General features: G+C 39.1%; 3 protein-coding genes across 3 annotated transcripts; 2 read left to right on the top strand and 1 right to left on the bottom strand.

The window, feature by feature from the left end:
- Window positions 1–509: 509 nt before the first annotated feature.
- Window positions 510–4,088, bottom strand: LOC103430586 (uncharacterized). Its single transcript, XM_029090139.2, has 4 exons — window positions 3,627–4,088; window positions 2,533–2,727; window positions 1,336–1,517; window positions 510–1,031 (listed from the first exon to the last, which is right to left on the bottom strand). Exons 1-4 carry the CDS (start codon window positions 3,913–3,915, stop codon window positions 732–734), a joined length of 966 nt encoding a protein of 321 aa, XP_028945972.1. The 5' UTR covers window positions 3,916–4,088; the 3' UTR covers window positions 510–731.
- Window positions 4,089–5,655: 1,567 nt separating this feature from the next.
- Window positions 5,656–6,678, top strand: LOC139189928 (protein HEAT INTOLERANT 4-like). Its single transcript, XM_070809201.1, has one exon. The coding sequence runs from the start codon at window positions 5,656–5,658 to the stop codon at window positions 6,676–6,678; it is 1,023 nt and encodes a 340-aa protein (XP_070665302.1).
- Window positions 6,679–11,451: 4,773 nt separating this feature from the next.
- On the top strand, window positions 11,452–14,890 carry LOC103451029 (calcium-transporting ATPase 12, plasma membrane-type-like). Its single transcript, XM_008390454.4, has one exon. It carries the CDS (start codon window positions 11,660–11,662, stop codon window positions 14,759–14,761), a length of 3,102 nt encoding a protein of 1,033 aa, XP_008388676.2. The 5' UTR covers window positions 11,452–11,659; the 3' UTR covers window positions 14,762–14,890.
- The last annotated feature ends 1,537 nt before the right edge of the window (window positions 14,891–16,427 follow it).

Below are 16,427 nucleotides of genomic sequence, written 5' to 3'. Positions count from 1 at the left end.
TTTTAAAAACATTTTCAAACGTGTTGTTAACCATGTTTGATAGAAAATGTTAAAAGTGGTTTCTATAAAAGCATCTAATGTGTGAATCTTTTAGGAAGAACTTCAAGTTTTTTTTTTTCAAGAAACACTTGCTTTTTTATTAAAAACTTCTACGTACTTCTCATAAAAGTGTTTTTACTAAAAATACTTTTATAGAAAAGAACATTTTAAAGAAGTAATTTCAAACGAGGTCGTATACGTGTAGAGTATTCTTTAGTGTATGTGTTTATGGGACAATGACTTGTAGGCTTGTAGCTAACAATTGGCTCGACCAAATCCCCCAAAGATTTTGGGACATACATCCAATCACATATTGGCAAGTTTTCACATGCGGCTCCGCTCTTTCCATAACGCCTTTTCGATCGCAGTGGTGTCGGTCGGTCACGTGAAATTTTGCGCATCACTTGTGGTATTTCATAAGCACTTTACCAAAAGCACTTTTGATAATCCAAAACATAATGCAGTTGAACTAGAAAGCAATCTGTATCAGATCCTTGTATTCAAGTAATGTGAAATTCAGCTTAAACCAACCGTGCTATCAAAATTCAACGATGCAAAGTAATGTGCACAAACATATTACAAATCGTAATTTCGTTCGTATTCTCTGGCTGTATGGATTCAAAGAACGCGAAAAATAATCCGAAATGTTTATCTGCACAAACTAGAAGCTCTGCTGGGTTGAGACTCCATGATCAAGCATTGTAAAAAACAGGACTCACTTCCAGTTGATCTGCGAATTCCTTGAGTATCTCCTTCACAAGATTTCCACATTTGTCTTCCGGAGCACTCTTGTCTACGTCTAGATCAGCAAACACTGCATCATACAAAAGATCAACTGCCTCGGCCTCGTATGGTGGCAGACCCAACTCTTGCCCATTTTTCACAAGAAAACTCCTAATTTTTTCTGCATTCCCCAATCCGTCCTTTCCGTGGTGATCTTCTTGCAATATCTTCTCAACGACATCGTTCAATTGCTTCTCATCAGCCAAAAGCTGCATAGTTTTCGGAAGTTTATTAGAGACTTCATTGAAATAATTGACACAACATAAATCTAGGCTTGTGCCAACAAAGAATAAAATCCTTGGAACTTTCGAAACCCAAAAAAGCCCCGAGACAAGACAGACATAATGGTTTCCATCAAGGAGAGTTATAACATCCCCTTGACTCGACATGGATTAGCATAATCCGAACTGTTTGAAATTCTCGGTCAACCTGGCTACCAATGTTAAGCAAGTTTATTTTAGTTCTCCAGGTAACGAGGGGTTACCATATAAAATAATGGGGAAAAGGAGCTACCTTTCTTAGCTTAGAACCATTGACAATCTTGATGCTCTGGATAAAAACAACATGCTTTTTAGCCAGGGCCTCGGCTAGTTCCTGCAGGACAGGCTGGAGTAGCTGAGCAAATTGTGCTTGGCCCAGTTCTTCATCCCCATCAGCTTCGTGTTTTGTCAAGATATCACTTAGGGGAGGAAATTCTGTTAAATTGCACCTTGTAAATTATCAACTATATAAAAACTAAGACACTCGATTTGAGAGCGGTGCAATATAGGAAAGAACGGGAGATGAGAATCCATGTGATTGGTCCCATATGCATAGAACAAAGCATGTGAGCAAAACATCATGCATATGCATGTATAATATGCCACAAATATGAGTTCACACGAATGGATGTTAGTTGTTAAAATCACTCAAAATACGTACAAACGAAAAAATGTGCCAACGCTAAATTTGATGAAATTGAGGTTCCACCATAAAACCAATTGGCAATATGGGGAGTAGCCCAAGATCATATAAGCACATAGCAAACCTTGTCCCTCACCGATGTGGGACAACTCTCAACAAAATTATTGTAAATGAGACTTGTAGCAATTCTTGATTTGCAATTTTGCAAAACGGAAAATATGAATACATTCAGTGCTCAAAGTACTTTAGGCCAAATTTAAACAAGTTGAGGAAAACAAAAGGAGAAATCTAGGCACCAAACCAAAAGGATTCCCCCCCCCCACACACAATGTGATGAATTAGTATGATAAAGGTCTGCGGCATTAAAAGTCCGATAACAAGCTATACTAGCACTTGCTGGGATACAGCACAGACTAAGAATACAACCGTAAAGTAAGAGAAGGTGACCAATAACAAACATATACCAAACAAAGAGAAGGGGATGCTAGAAGGTGAGTTATAAACAGATAAAGTCAATAAGTCAATTCACAAATCTGCCTATCAATTTTAATGTGGTCCAAAATTGATCCTTTTGCACTGCATAGTCCATATAGATATCCCGCAACAACAAGCCACTCACGGACCAAAAGTAGCGCAGTCTTTTTCTTCTTTTTCTCCAAAAAAAAGTGCTCGACTCATACGAGAACTTTTTGGAACCAAATTCAAGAAAACTTTAATTTAATGTCTGTTCAGTTACACATAACGCAGCTATATGCATATTTGAATAATCATAGAATTAACAGCCAAAGCAACGAATTTGAGATAAACCTGAAACGGGAGGAACGCCCATCTCAACTCCCATGTGAACAAGCGCATTCCGGATCTCATTCTTGTTGATCTTTCCTTTATCTTCTACATCCAGATCAGTGAACAGATTCTCCGCTAACATTGCAAAATCATCCTCGTCCTCTAAAAACAGTCGAATAGTGTACCCGTCCAAGACAGATATGACAAGTGGATCATCTGAAAGTGAAGACAAAATTTCAGCAAAAGCAATAAGCAAGCATTATGTTCAATTCACCATAATATACTAAATACCAGCATAATCAACCAATCATTAAATCATAAAGCTCTCCGATGTCCTACATTATACAATCAAAATTCTCCGCAACCAACTTCTGTTCTTGCCAAGCATTTTTGCATCCGCCAATAAAACAATACGTTAAATTAAACAACCAAGTTACTTCTTTCAATCTGTCATTTAAGTACTTCAAAGTTCAAATCTCTTATTCCATTTCGGGCCCGAAAACAACTGATTCTCATCTTGTCAGCACGAAAGAACTAGCAAGTCATATGTATCGGAGAGACCCCCAAGACAATAAGGCTCCCCGCTTTGCGAGGGTCAGGGGAACGTTTATCGTATCCTTACCCTTGCTTTGCAAATAGGCTGTTTCCACGACTCAAACCTGTGACCAATCGGTCACAAAGGAGCAACCTTTCCGTTGTGCCAAGGCTCGCCCTCATGTATCAGAGAGACCGAAGACGAAAATTTTCATGTATCCTCAGCAGCACTTAGGAAATGGAAAACAAAACAAACAAGAAAAATGTATTTTCTTTGTGTTTTTCATGTCGATATTTCCCACATTTCTAGCTACCAAACAGGTTCAAAGTCATTGACCAAAAAAAAAAAAAAAACAGGTTCAAAGTCAAACGACAACAATTCATACTAAAATTACACCTTAATTTCTTCAAACTCGTTTAAGTACCACATCAATTACCGATCCTCACTTTCTTAGATCCTAAATCACACAAGACATCCTTAAAACTTCATCGGAACCTCGTTTTCGGATTATACCACAATCCATCGCACAATGTATATAATTAACATTAACAATTGTATTTATGCAAGTTAAATTTAGCACCTTTCAATTCATCGGCGATCGCCGTGATGTACTCGCCGATCACCTTCAGAGCCTGGGCGCGATCGAGCTCCGCGCTTCGGAAAACGTCGTCGTCTTGGAGGCCGATGCGTCTCAAAGCAGAGGACTTGAGGCTCTGAGGCAGCGAGAGGCCGAAGAGGGAGGAAGAGGCTTTGGAGACGGCGAGGTCGAGGACCTGAGCTCCCGTTAAGCTGGCGTCAGCATCCGGCAGAGTAAGGTCGACGGCTCTCAGGTGGCTCCCGTCGAGGACCGTTAAAGTCGCGTCCGACATTTTCAGTTTAGAGAGAGAGAGAGAGAGAGAGGTGACTTTGAAATTTGGTATTTGGACTAGGAATTGAACTGGTCTAGACCCCAGGGCTTTGTTGGTTTTGTGCCTCTTTTTGTCTGAAAAATCAAATTTTAGATGGCACCTCAATTTCCAAGCAATTACAATGGGAAATGTTGCTCAATAATACCGTCTATTGTTTAGGTCATTCATCAAATATTAACTTTGTTAAGAATTAACTAATTCGAAATACTTTATCAAGGTGAACGATAAAATTTTGACAATGTTAAGTTAATGGTATTTCTGATTTTATTGTTTTCTTCCGTTCAAAGTTGATTTATAAAAGGCAGGCTAGAAAGTAGATTATTCTAATGAGGAGTAGTGTTAAGGAGACTAAATTTTGTAAACTAAATGACATGAAAGTTGATGATTGAACTATTACTTAAGTGTTAATGAACATGCTCGTTCCTGTTGGTGACACATTATTTAATTGTATGGATAACATCACTCTTCTAATAATTTTGAAATATTGTAGGATGGAAAGGAGAGTCGCAAAAGTAAATCAAGAAAGTCCTAGTGAGAATGACAGTTACAAAACGTCTATAACAATCAAAATTCAAGAACTTTTTTTTGTTGTCGTTATAATCAAATTAATGTGATGATGAATTCCAATATACAGTTACTACAAATAAATTGGGAATAAAAGTTTGCCATCCCTTAATTCTCATATGGCAATGTCCGTTATCGATTAGATTTTATAGGTTGGTAATGTGTATTATCTGTTAGTCACACACATTTTCTGTACCTCTCTCAATATATCATAGTATATCAAATAGGAGTGTGATATCCACACATCCATTTTTACTTCTCTCACATCTTTTTAATTTTCGGTCGTCGGATCGGATGAATTAAAGAAGATCAACAAACATAAATTAACAAGGGTGTGTGAAAAGTAAAAATGGGTGTGTGGATAGCACACCCCTATCAAATATAGCTCTTTTAGTGAAGAGTTGGTTATTCGTCTGCAAGAGAGATCACCTAAATGAAGTATCACACTATTTTGACTTGTTTACTGTGTGACTTAGTCTACATTGTATAGAAAAATAAAAACAAAACAAAAGGTTGGTAAATTTGACCTTAATATATGTCACGTGAATCGCTATTTGAGTAGGAAAAAACGTATAGCTGTAGTTAAGAACATTTTCATTGTCAGGTTAGCACTTAATCCCAATTATTTCAAATTTTAGGCCACTTGAATGCCTTAAAGTTAGACTAGTTTTAGTGTTTTTGTGGAGAGATTTTTCAATGTGATCGGAACAAAGGTAGTACATCACATGTCATTATAGAAATAGTGGGATATGTGTGTTAAAAAGCTAATAACTTAAAAAATACAAATTTTCACCACTTATATAAAAACACGTGATATACCACTCATGTTCCGGTCACAATGAAAAATTTCTCGTTTTTGTGTATTCACTTCAATTAAGACTAGCGCAAAGGCCCAAAACTAAACTGTCCGACTTGAATTGGGAAAGCTTGGGAATCAAGAAAGATTGATTAAGGCAAGTCACGAAGTAGCTAGGAATATTCCTATTCCTACTTGACTCAGGATTTAGGAACAGCTATAAATAAAAAATATGAGTCTCAACAGTAATATTCGTCTGAAGAACAATTTTTTTCCTTGAATTTCAAGCGATTCGTTGAGTGAAAAAGAAGAGTGTGAAAGAAAAAGAAATAACATACACAATGCGGAAAGAAGCAGGAGGATCTAGGAAGCGGAAAGCGGCGAGAGAGATTAATATGGATATGGAAGAAGCTGATCGCTGCAGCAGCTGCTCCAGCAACAGCTACATGCCAGACACCAGGCAGCAGCAGCCGTTGCTAAAGAGGATGAAGAGGACGCCGTCCCGAAACATGGAGGATCTGTGGAAGGCGGCCTTTCCTGTTGGAACAGCATGGGATGATCAATTGGAGTCGGTTTACAACCACGAACACTCCCAATCCAGGCCCTGGGATTTCTCAAATCTCGAACAAGCATTCGAAGACGGGGGAAAGTTCTGTCCTGAAATTATTGGAGAAAAGAACAAAGTGTATCTGTTTGGTACAACAGAAGAAGCTCGTGATAGTGATGATAGAGTTGTTTTGATCCCTCTAGTGTTGGCTATTGTATCGCCTTCCCCGCCTTCCCATGATCTCGGTTTCTTCAAGTCCAAGGCACCCGGGGATGGTGGCGACGAAGATTTTATTAGGATTCCGATGAAAAAGATGAAGATGGACTGGCTTCCGTACATTCCTCTGGACAAGAGAAACACACAAGTTCACGAGATCGCAATGAAGAAATCTCCTCCTAATATATTTGTCTTGGGCTGTACACAAAGACGGGCTGCTTTGAAACGCATCAATGAAGACCGTTTCATGAAATTCCAGTACTCAGTGCCTTGTTTAGATTACGATCACAAGGCTGTCAAGGAAGAGGAGGAAAATCGTTCTGGTTACGAAACGAAGTTGAATTGGCTTAAGGAGTTCTTACTTGAACAGGTGATACAAGAGGATGAATTTTTAGCTGCGGAGAAAAAGGAACCCTTGGTAAGGTATGTGAGGGAGCAACTATTGGAAGCGAGGAGGGAGGCGAAAAATCGGCAGAGAATTGCTAGGGACAAAAAGATTTACAAGTTCTACCCCCTGCAAACACCGGATTTTCCTCGTCTCACTGTCCAAAGGTCTCCATACATCAGCTTCTACCGCCTCGACGCTCATGAGGTTCTCTGAAATTACTATGGCTAACTGCTGTATCTGCTGAAATCTTGATTATTTGCCTGTGCCAGGCTTTAGTTTAATTTTGTCAAAGAGTAGTTTTTTTTTTGTATTCAATTTTCTCCGTCATGGTTTGAATAATATATGTTTATGCATTGCTATTTTTGATCAATTATGTATATACGGAAAGGCTAGAAGCACCTTTGCTGCAACATGTAACAAGGTTTGGAAATGAAAAACAAACAGAAGTTTTCAAGAGTCAAGACGACATTTTCTAATTTAATGAATGAATGAGACACTTTTTGGAGAACATTGAGTTTCTTTTATACACAACTTCAAATGCATTAAACTATCTTAACCACTTGAGCTACAAACCCTGCACTTAAAAAACATTACTACATACAGGTTGTAGGGCACAAATCACCAATTTTAAGGAACGAGGCAGAGATGACTAAGTGACATATGAAATATGACGACAACAACAACATGTTGTAGAAGGAGATAACAGGTGCAGCCAACGACCCACTAAGACAACATATCTACAACTACATGCATCCCTGTTGCCACATTTTCCGTCTTGACCACAAATCGTGACCCGCCTCCACATTCTCAGGTAGTGCACTATTGTTGTCATCTCCTTCTCTTGGACCAACCTAAAAAATTAAAATGAGGTTTCAAGAGTCGTGGTCACCAAGGTGGAACTGCAGAATACTGATGGCAATTCAACAGAACGTTCTCATTTAAGGTAAGACAAGTGGAATGCCTTTGAAAATAGCAGAAATCAAATTTGAAGGCAACTTCATATTTGACATCTCTTTGTCTATGTTAGATTAGCCTTCTTTTCCATGCCATATTTGACATCTTGGTTGGAGTAAATGGTACGTCATTTATTATTGTTATATGTCCATGTGGCAGTTTTAAAATTTCCTTTGGAGATGGTCTTAAAAACAAAATATATGTCCATGTGGCTTTTTGACAAGGATGTAGATGGTACGTTTGATCTTCTTAATTATTCTGTATCTACACATAGCAAATGATTATAGAAACTCTGAGAGATTATTCTGTATTATCCGACTCATGCTTAAGTTGTAATACATGATGTACACATAATTATGTCTCTAAGCTACTTACTAGAGTCAGATTTTGTACTTAAAACAAAATTAAGGCAGGCTGTTTAGCGGCCTTGATTACAAATTGTTTCTGTCAGTTTTTGGATACCCTGCAGCTCCGCCATGCGCGATCTTTGATACGCTTGAATGCTTGGATGCCATGGCAGCTACTGCAGCTAAGCTTGATTAATGGTAGAGGTGGCAAATCAACCCATTCGGTTGTTAGAGTAACTTTTAAGACCCATTTAGTTTGATTTCACCATTGTATGGCGGTGAGATTGGTACTAGTGATAATGTGTAATAGTGAACTCTTTCAGTACTATCACCATTATATGGTGGCTGCTTTACTATTGAAGAACTCGCCACAGCTGCCAAATCGTTGGATCCAAACCCTACGGAAGAAGAACTGCAGAACATGATAAGCGAAGTTGACGTTGATGGGAACAGAACAATAGATTTGGGGAAGTTCTTGAATCTCATGGCAAGAAAAATGAAGCCTAACAATAATCTTCACCATTTCTGCAAACACCCAACCTTTAGCCCGAGAGCCTTCGCTCTTACCAATTCCGTTTCCCCAGCTAATCGAACCTCAAATCCTTACTTTCGAGCTCTCTGGGACGCTAGGATTCCTCTGGTGGTCTTGCATGCATCATCGAGACACTTGGTAGTGCTCTACCATTAGCACCCGAGAACCTTGAGTTCTAACTCGGAATTAGGTGAGGTTCCCCGGTTTAATCCTCAAATATCTTTTTGTTTCTTGCATCTGTGATGAATTTGATGTTGAGTTTTAGACTATTTATTCATGCATGTCTGTGTTCTGCAAATTCCAGCATCCGGCGAGGAAACCCGACGAGTTTCATGACGAATCCCGGCCAACTCCGACACGGTCGATCTCGTTCGTGTTCTAAAATTGGTATAACCTTGTTCCAGCATCATTTTTAATGTTTGAATTGTGATTTTTCAGCAAGTTTAACTCCAAATCGGAGCTGGGAGAATTTCCGGCCAAAAAGCCGGTGTTCTCTTTCGATGGATCAGGTGACGCAGGAGGAACTCGGGTCGACCCGACCCGCATGCCAACTCAGTCCAGATTTCCCTACCCCAGAGCCCAAATGATTTAGCCCACAACTGGCTTAACACAGCCCTTTTATTTTATAGCTTAAGCCCAAAACCCTAAACCCAAAACCATTAATCCTAATCCGGCCCAAAGATCCTCGGCCCAACCCAACCAAACCGGTCCAACCCATTTGACCGTTGACTCGTGGACCGTTAACTTTCTGATCAACGTTGACCGTTGACTTTTATGGGTTTTTCGACAAGGACCTTTCTAGACTAATATTGAAATTCTGATTCCAAATCTACACTTTATTTTCACAAATTCAATCGCTTTAGTAGCGTTTTATTAAATAGTCTCTACTTGTGTATAGGTGCACCGGTGGAAGGTGATCCAGTCCTACGTAGTTTGAGTGGCTCCCCGAGAGCGGAGTACTTGTGAGTGGACCATTTCTCAAATGCATATTTTATAATTAACCATCTAGCATGTAATTTCATATTACTTTGCTTACGGATTTCTATATTGTGATTTATTTAAATTACGTTTTATGAAATGTTATAACTATTGATTTCACACTTAGAAAAGGTCTACGACTATTGCTTTATGCACATTGAGATACTTCGGATTTATGAAGATTACGGATTTGTGGTTTATGAGAATGATTGAGTTAGAATGCTTTCTCGGTTTTATATGATTTATGGGGCGAGGTTTTGATGGTTTTAAGCTCTAATGTTTTGGCATGATTTCGGAGATATGTTTTCATTGATATCTAGTGGGTTATCTTACGGCACATGCACACAATGCGGGTATAGTCTATGACCATAGGATACAGTTGATGAGGAGTGAGATACTTATGTCATACCCCCAGTTTCACTGGCGAAACCAGTGTCGGACAGCTTCACTAACCACGGCTAGTGTCGGTGTGTTTGCCATATATATAGAGATATGTTATCTTCTTCGGCGTAACCCTGAGTCATACAGCTTCATCTTCGGGTGACGGGGCCTACCTTATTTCTTCACTGGCGTAACCTAGTGTCGTATAGCTTCGCCTTCGGGAGATGGACATGTACTGCCTTCGGGCTACTATGATACCCCTAGAGAAAACAATTTTGATGGGATTTATGATTTTGCCTTCGGTCACTTCGAGATGCATGTTTTAGAGATGATTTTTCAGTTACGAACTTTTCTAGCATGCTAGAGTTTTAGAAAAACTTATACGTAGTATTATACATGTTTTCAAAGTAGGGGTTATTATGTTAAAAAAGAATTCGGGTTTGAATATTATTAGTATAAATATAACTATGGTCCACTCACCCTTTCTGTTTTGCGCCTCCCTTAGGATCTAGTGACGAGGAGTACGACCCGAGTGTTGAGGCATTTCCCTACCAGTGACTCTGAGCTCTTCCATTTACGTATGATTTTCTTGATGAATTGTAATCTGAATTCTTATTTTCACTTGTAGTTCTGTGTAGTAGTATGTTCTGGACATATTTACGTTTCTTTTGTTTCGGATCTGTGATCATTGAACTTTCTGATACCCTTATGTTTAATTCAGGATCTTGTTATTGTTTATGATTTTTGATATTCAGGTGCTGATATTTCTTGTGTATGTATGAAATTATAACTTTCGTCACTTCCGAGTGTCGGCCAGCACATGCCATCCATGTATCATTAGGATATCTAGGTTGGGGCATGTCACCTTATCCTTGACCTCTGCTTCACATTTGAATTCAAATATATTTTAATCAAGCAAAGTGTCCTTCAAATATGAATTAAGAGCAGAAATCGATATCCGAGTTCACCAACTCGGACTTTTAGTATATGAACTCAATGAACAGATCGAGTACTATTACGTTATCTATTAGATGGTTCAAATTTTTGAACTAGATTCACAAAAGGTTCACATTTCTTGAAAGAAAAATGGATACCACTCTCCTGAAGCTACTTGTATGTCATGTATACATGTGTGTGTATCTTTATTAACTTATCTTTGTCAACCAAAAGATGGTGGAAATACAACTTAGTCTTCTATACAAATATAAAAAAAGAAAACTAATGAAAATGGCTTGAAAACTTTGAGTTTTAATGATAAGGACAAAATAAAGGGTAAAGTGAATAGAATCAGGTTTGATTTTTTAATGTAAAAATGTGGTTTTTCGTTAAAGTGAACAGTAGGCTTTTCGTTAAAACTCCAAAAAAAATGATGGGCAATAATGTAATTTCACAGGTCCAAATTTTACTGTTTTTTTATTGAAACAAGTGATATTAAAATATTTCTAATATTTAAAATTAAAAATTAAAAAAAAAAACCTCCCCCCCCCCCCCCCCCCGGTTCTCCCTCTCTCCCTCCTTTTCATTTTCTAAAAAAATATGTTCATACATACAAAGTGTGTAGGCAAATGCTAGCGTATATTTATATATACATATAATGTGTTTTTTCCCATTCTATTTAGTTTATTGTGACGATGGTTAACATTAACATTTTCCTGCAGTTGCGGCATGTGACGTCAAAATAGGAAACGGTTTTTTTTCTTTCTTCTTTAAAGCCAAGATTAATGTGTGAGTTAATTTTGACCAAAACGAAAAGATTGTGAATCAGATCTAGAATCCTTCATTCTCTACGGAAAGCAAGCCAGGAAGCTACAGTGAACTTTCATCCCTCTTTCCATGCATTTTCCTTGGAAAGATTCAGATCATATCCTATATAAACACTACTGTTACATTTATCTCCTCACTCGTGAAATCCTACTTATGTTTTGATATCTTGTTCCTGCGTTTATTTCTTCTTAATTCTCTGTGTTGTTGATCAACTTAATTGTTGTTCTTTTCGATTCTCATGTCACTGAGGTCTCGAAAACCTGCTGGACAACCAGCCATCGTCGATCAAGAAGATGTTCCAATCCCGAAACCCTACAAGCGGAGGTGGCGGTTGGCACTCACAGCCATATACTTCACCAGGGCTCTTGCTTCACTTGCCAAGAAACTACTACACGGTAACAATTCCCAGTTGCTACGCTCCCGCTCGTATGTAGCCATAGACGTGCCCAGGAATCAAGACGATCACGACAATGCACGTGACAAAAAGCACCTTCCTTTTCTCAACATTGATCAGAAGACGCTTGCTGACATGGTGAAGGAAAAAAACCTTGAGCTTCTTAGTCAATTTGGAGGGGTTCGAGAATTGGCTGCAGTTCTTGAGACTGACGTGAAAAGCGGCGTTAGAGGCGCTGAACCTGATCTGATGCATAGAAAGAATGTTTTCGGCACCAATGCGTACCAGAAACCGCCTGCGAAAGGGTTGCTGAGTTTCGTGCTTGAAGCTATCAAGGACACCACAATTATAATACTTTTGGTATGTGCATTACTTTCTCTAGGGTTTGGTATTAAACAGCATGGCTTGAAAGATGGGTGGTATGACGGTGGCAGCATTATCTTTGCTATATTTTTGGTTGTTATTGTGTCTGCACTTTCCAACTTTAAGCAGTCAAGACAATTCGAAAAGCTTTCTTCAAAGAGTGATGACATTCGTGTGGAAGTTGTGAGGGATGGACAGCGCCGTCCTACATCAATCTTTGATGTTGTGGTTGGTGATCTTGTGTGTTTGAAGATCGGTGATCAGGTTCCGACGGATGGTTTGTTCTTAGAAGGGCATTCGTTGAAGGTGGATGAGTCTAGTATGACCGGAGAAAGTGATCACATTGAGATCAATGATGGAAGCAACCCTTTTCTTCTATCCGGTACAAAGGTGACAGATGGGTTTGGCTTGATGATTGTGACTTCTGTGGGCATGAACACGGCGTGGGGAGAGATGATGAGCTCGATCAGCCGCTCTTTGGATGAGCAAACACCTTTGCAAGTGCGCCTCAACAAGCTGACTTCGTACATTGGGAAGGTTGGTTTGACAGTGGCTCTCCTTGTTCTTGTGGTTTCTCTAATTCGTTATTTCACAGGAAACACCGTAGATGTCAATGGAAATAGGGAATTCGGAGGCAGAAAGATGAAGTTTGATGATGTGATGAATGGTGTTGTGGGGATTGTAGCTGCAGCAATTACCATTGTTGTGGTGGCGATTCCCGAAGGCCTGCCTCTGGCTGTTACTTTGACCTTGGCTTATTCAATGAAGAAAATGATGAATGACAATGCTTTGGTACGGAAGCTCTCTGCTTGCGAGACAATGGGATCGGCAACAACAATCTGCACAGACAAAACGGGTACTCTTACTTTGAATGAAATGAACGTTTCAGAGTTCTGGCTTGGTACACAACCGATGACAGAAGAGAACATCACCGTGATAGCGCCTAATGTCCTACATTTACTCCGAGAGGCTGTTGGTCTAAACACAACTGGAAGTATTTGTAAACCAAATTCTTCATCCCCTGCTGAGATTTCGGGTAGCCCTACTGAAAAAGCAATACTTTCATGGGCCTTGTTTGATTTGGGTATGAACATTGATGAAGTGAAACAAGGCTGTGAGATAATTCATGTAGAAACCTTCAATTCGCAGAAAAAGAGAAGCGGTGTTTTGATTAGGAGGAACAACGAAAAGAGTACTCAAACGCATTGGAAAGGAGCTGCTGAGATGATACTTACAATGTGTGCAAACTATTATGATAAAACTGGGGCGCTAAGAGCCATGAATGACGAAGAAAGAAAGCGTGTTGGATCAGCCATTCAGAACATGGCATCCAAAAGCCTCCGGTGCATTGCCTTCGCGCATAGAATGCTTGAAGACGAGAACGGTCAGGTTCCTGAGAAGCTTGAAGAGGGTGGAATGACACTTTTAGGTCTTGTGGGTATAAAGGATCCGTGTAGACCGGGAGTCAGAACAGCAGTAGACGGTTGCAGAGCTGCAGGAGTGAACATTAAGATGATAACTGGCGACAATCTGCATACTGCAAGAGCTATTGCGGTTGAGTGTGGGATACTCAAAACAGATGAAGATTTGGAGACTGAGGCTGTAGTCGAAGGGGTACAATTCAGAGGTTACTCACCTGAAGAGAGGATGGAAAGGATCGACAAGATACGCGTGATGGCAAGATCCTCACCATTTGACAAGCTTCTGATGGTGCAATGCTTGAAGCAGAAAGGCCATGTGGTTGCTGTCACAGGAGATGGTACGAATGATGCACCGGCGCTAAAAGAAGCAGACATTGGGCTTTCAATGGGGATCCAAGGCACCGAAGTTGCAAAGGAGAGCTCGGATATCGTCATCTTAGATGACAACTTCGCATCTGTTGTGACAGTTTTGAGGTGGGGAAGGTGTGTGTACAACAATATTCAAAAGTTCCTCCAGTTCCAACTCACTGTCAATGTCGCTGCGCTTGTTATCAACATTGTTGCTGCTGTTACTTCTGGTAAAGTTCCACTAACTGCAGTGCAGATGCTATGGGTGAATCTCATCATGGACACCTTGGGGGCTTTAGCTTTGGCCACGGAAGAACCGACAGATGAACTTATGGAAAAGAAGCCCGTGGGACGAACGGAACCACTCATTATTAGAATCATGTGGAGAAACCTCATTGCTCAGGCCTTGTATCAAATCACAATCTTGTTAACCCTACAGTTTAAGGGAAGATCCATCTTCGGCGTGGATGAAAAGGTCAAGAACACCCTTATCTTCAACACATTTGTTCTCTGCCAAATCTTCAACGAGTTCAATGCAAGAAAACTTGAAAAGAAGAACATATTCAAGGGGTTACTCAAGAGCAAGCTGTTTCTGGCAATAGTCGGTAGTACCATAGTTCTTCAACTGCTGATGGTGGAATTTCTGAAGAAGTTTGCCAGCACTGAGAGGCTGGACTGGGGACAATGGGGTGCTTGCGTCGGAATCGCAGCGTTCTCTTGGCCGATTGGCTGGCTTGTTAAGTGCATTCCAGTTTCAGGATGGCAGGTTCCAAGGCTAAGAGCTCCTGCATTCTCAAACACAGAGAAATATTAAGTACTCATATATACAGTCTTTTTTAGGTATTTTACTATTCAAGTTTTATGCTTGTCAGTAGTTTTTCTTTAGAGATTTTCTCAATCTAGGGTTCGGAATATTTGATTACTATGGGGATTTTCTCAAGCAGTTTCAGATATATATATTTTTATTTCCTTGGGTTACTGAACTTTAATCACATGCACAAAAACTAGTGCCTTTTCTTCTGATTTAAATCGAGAATATATATATATATATATATAACTGTACAAAGGGCTTACAGCTCAAGTGTTTTTCAATCAAGCAATTTTTTTAATACATTCAATACTAACTTCATGAGTGATGGAGTAGACTAAACCTCAAAATAGATTAGCCATAATAATTTAGATAAAATTCGTCTTTGACGGAAATTAAATCTAAAACTTTTCATTCATATGTGAAAAAAATAATTACTAAACTGTGATATTAAGTGACTCTGATCAAACAATTTATTAATATCATGTTAACTAAAACCCAAACCCTATAAATCACTCCGTTCAGATGGGCCCCTATTCCTAGGTGACATTGTTTTGCAACATTCAAGACAATAGTAACAAAGGATTATTTCAATGCCACTCGTTTCTCAAAATTTGCCAGTAGTTAACCAAACCAAACAGAATATAAAAATGAATATATAATAATTGGTAAAGTTTTGAATCACATCAAGCAGCCCACTGGTAAGGGTGCGGACTGTGACTACCTAATAAATAAAAAAGTGAGAGGTTCTGAGTTTGATTCTCCGAGCTGATGAGTCTACTTGATTGTGGTCACATATATGTTGAAATTTCCTCATAGCCTCTCCAGACCTAGAAGAGGTGGATAACCGTAGTTTACCATCAGTTGTCCCCATTAAAAAAAATAAAATTGGTAAAGTTTGCACATGCGTCAAATGAATATAAACAATGAACCCTTCATTCACTGTGTTATGGACGATTAAACAATTAAAACTCTAATCAGTTGATTAATTAGCTTCTCTCGGCCATTTGAAATTAATTTATAATGGTTTTTCTGCTTCCCTAAGTATACATGCATAGTATATAAGATTAACAGTCACAAGAAAGAATGCAAAATCGAAACTTTTATGAGAGAGAGCTTCTCTCGGCCAATTGAAATTAATTTATAATGGTTTTTCTGCTTCCCTAAAGATACATGCATAGTATATAAGATTAATAGTGACAAGAAAGAATGCAAAATCGAAACTTTTATGAGAGAGAGTGTTGACTTGTATATAGTTTCCTACAATTTAGGATTCCCTAGTTAGAATGATTCCTTGTAATATGGGATCGTAATTATTGTATTTATCCCTTCCCTTTTATGTCTGCCCTAGGATTGTATATTATACCTCAGATTTGGAATGAAACATACAATTTCAACGCATTCTCTTCTGAGAGAACCTCGATTGCTTTGCCAATATAAATAGTTGTCCTCCCCGGACCCCTGGGCCCTTTTCTCCATGTTTTTTCACTGTTTTCTGATGGAAATTGTTATACGTAGTTCAAATGTTTGTATTTTGTGTTTTAGGGTGGGAGAGCTGGTGCAAAGTTGTTTCCCTGGAACACTTGACTTTCTGTGTGCGTTACGTAGAGTAATGTAATTTACGGTAATGGGTTAGTGAGTTTCCAGTAAAGAGTATTTATTTTACATTCAA

This window comes from Malus domestica, chromosome 12 (assembly GCF_042453785.1).
Source record: "Malus domestica chromosome 12, GDT2T_hap1".
Classification (NCBI taxonomy): Eukaryota; Viridiplantae; Streptophyta; class Magnoliopsida; order Rosales; family Rosaceae; genus Malus; species Malus domestica.
Note: the sequence above shows the minus strand (reverse complement) of the source record. Positions and strands in the feature narration are given on the sequence as shown.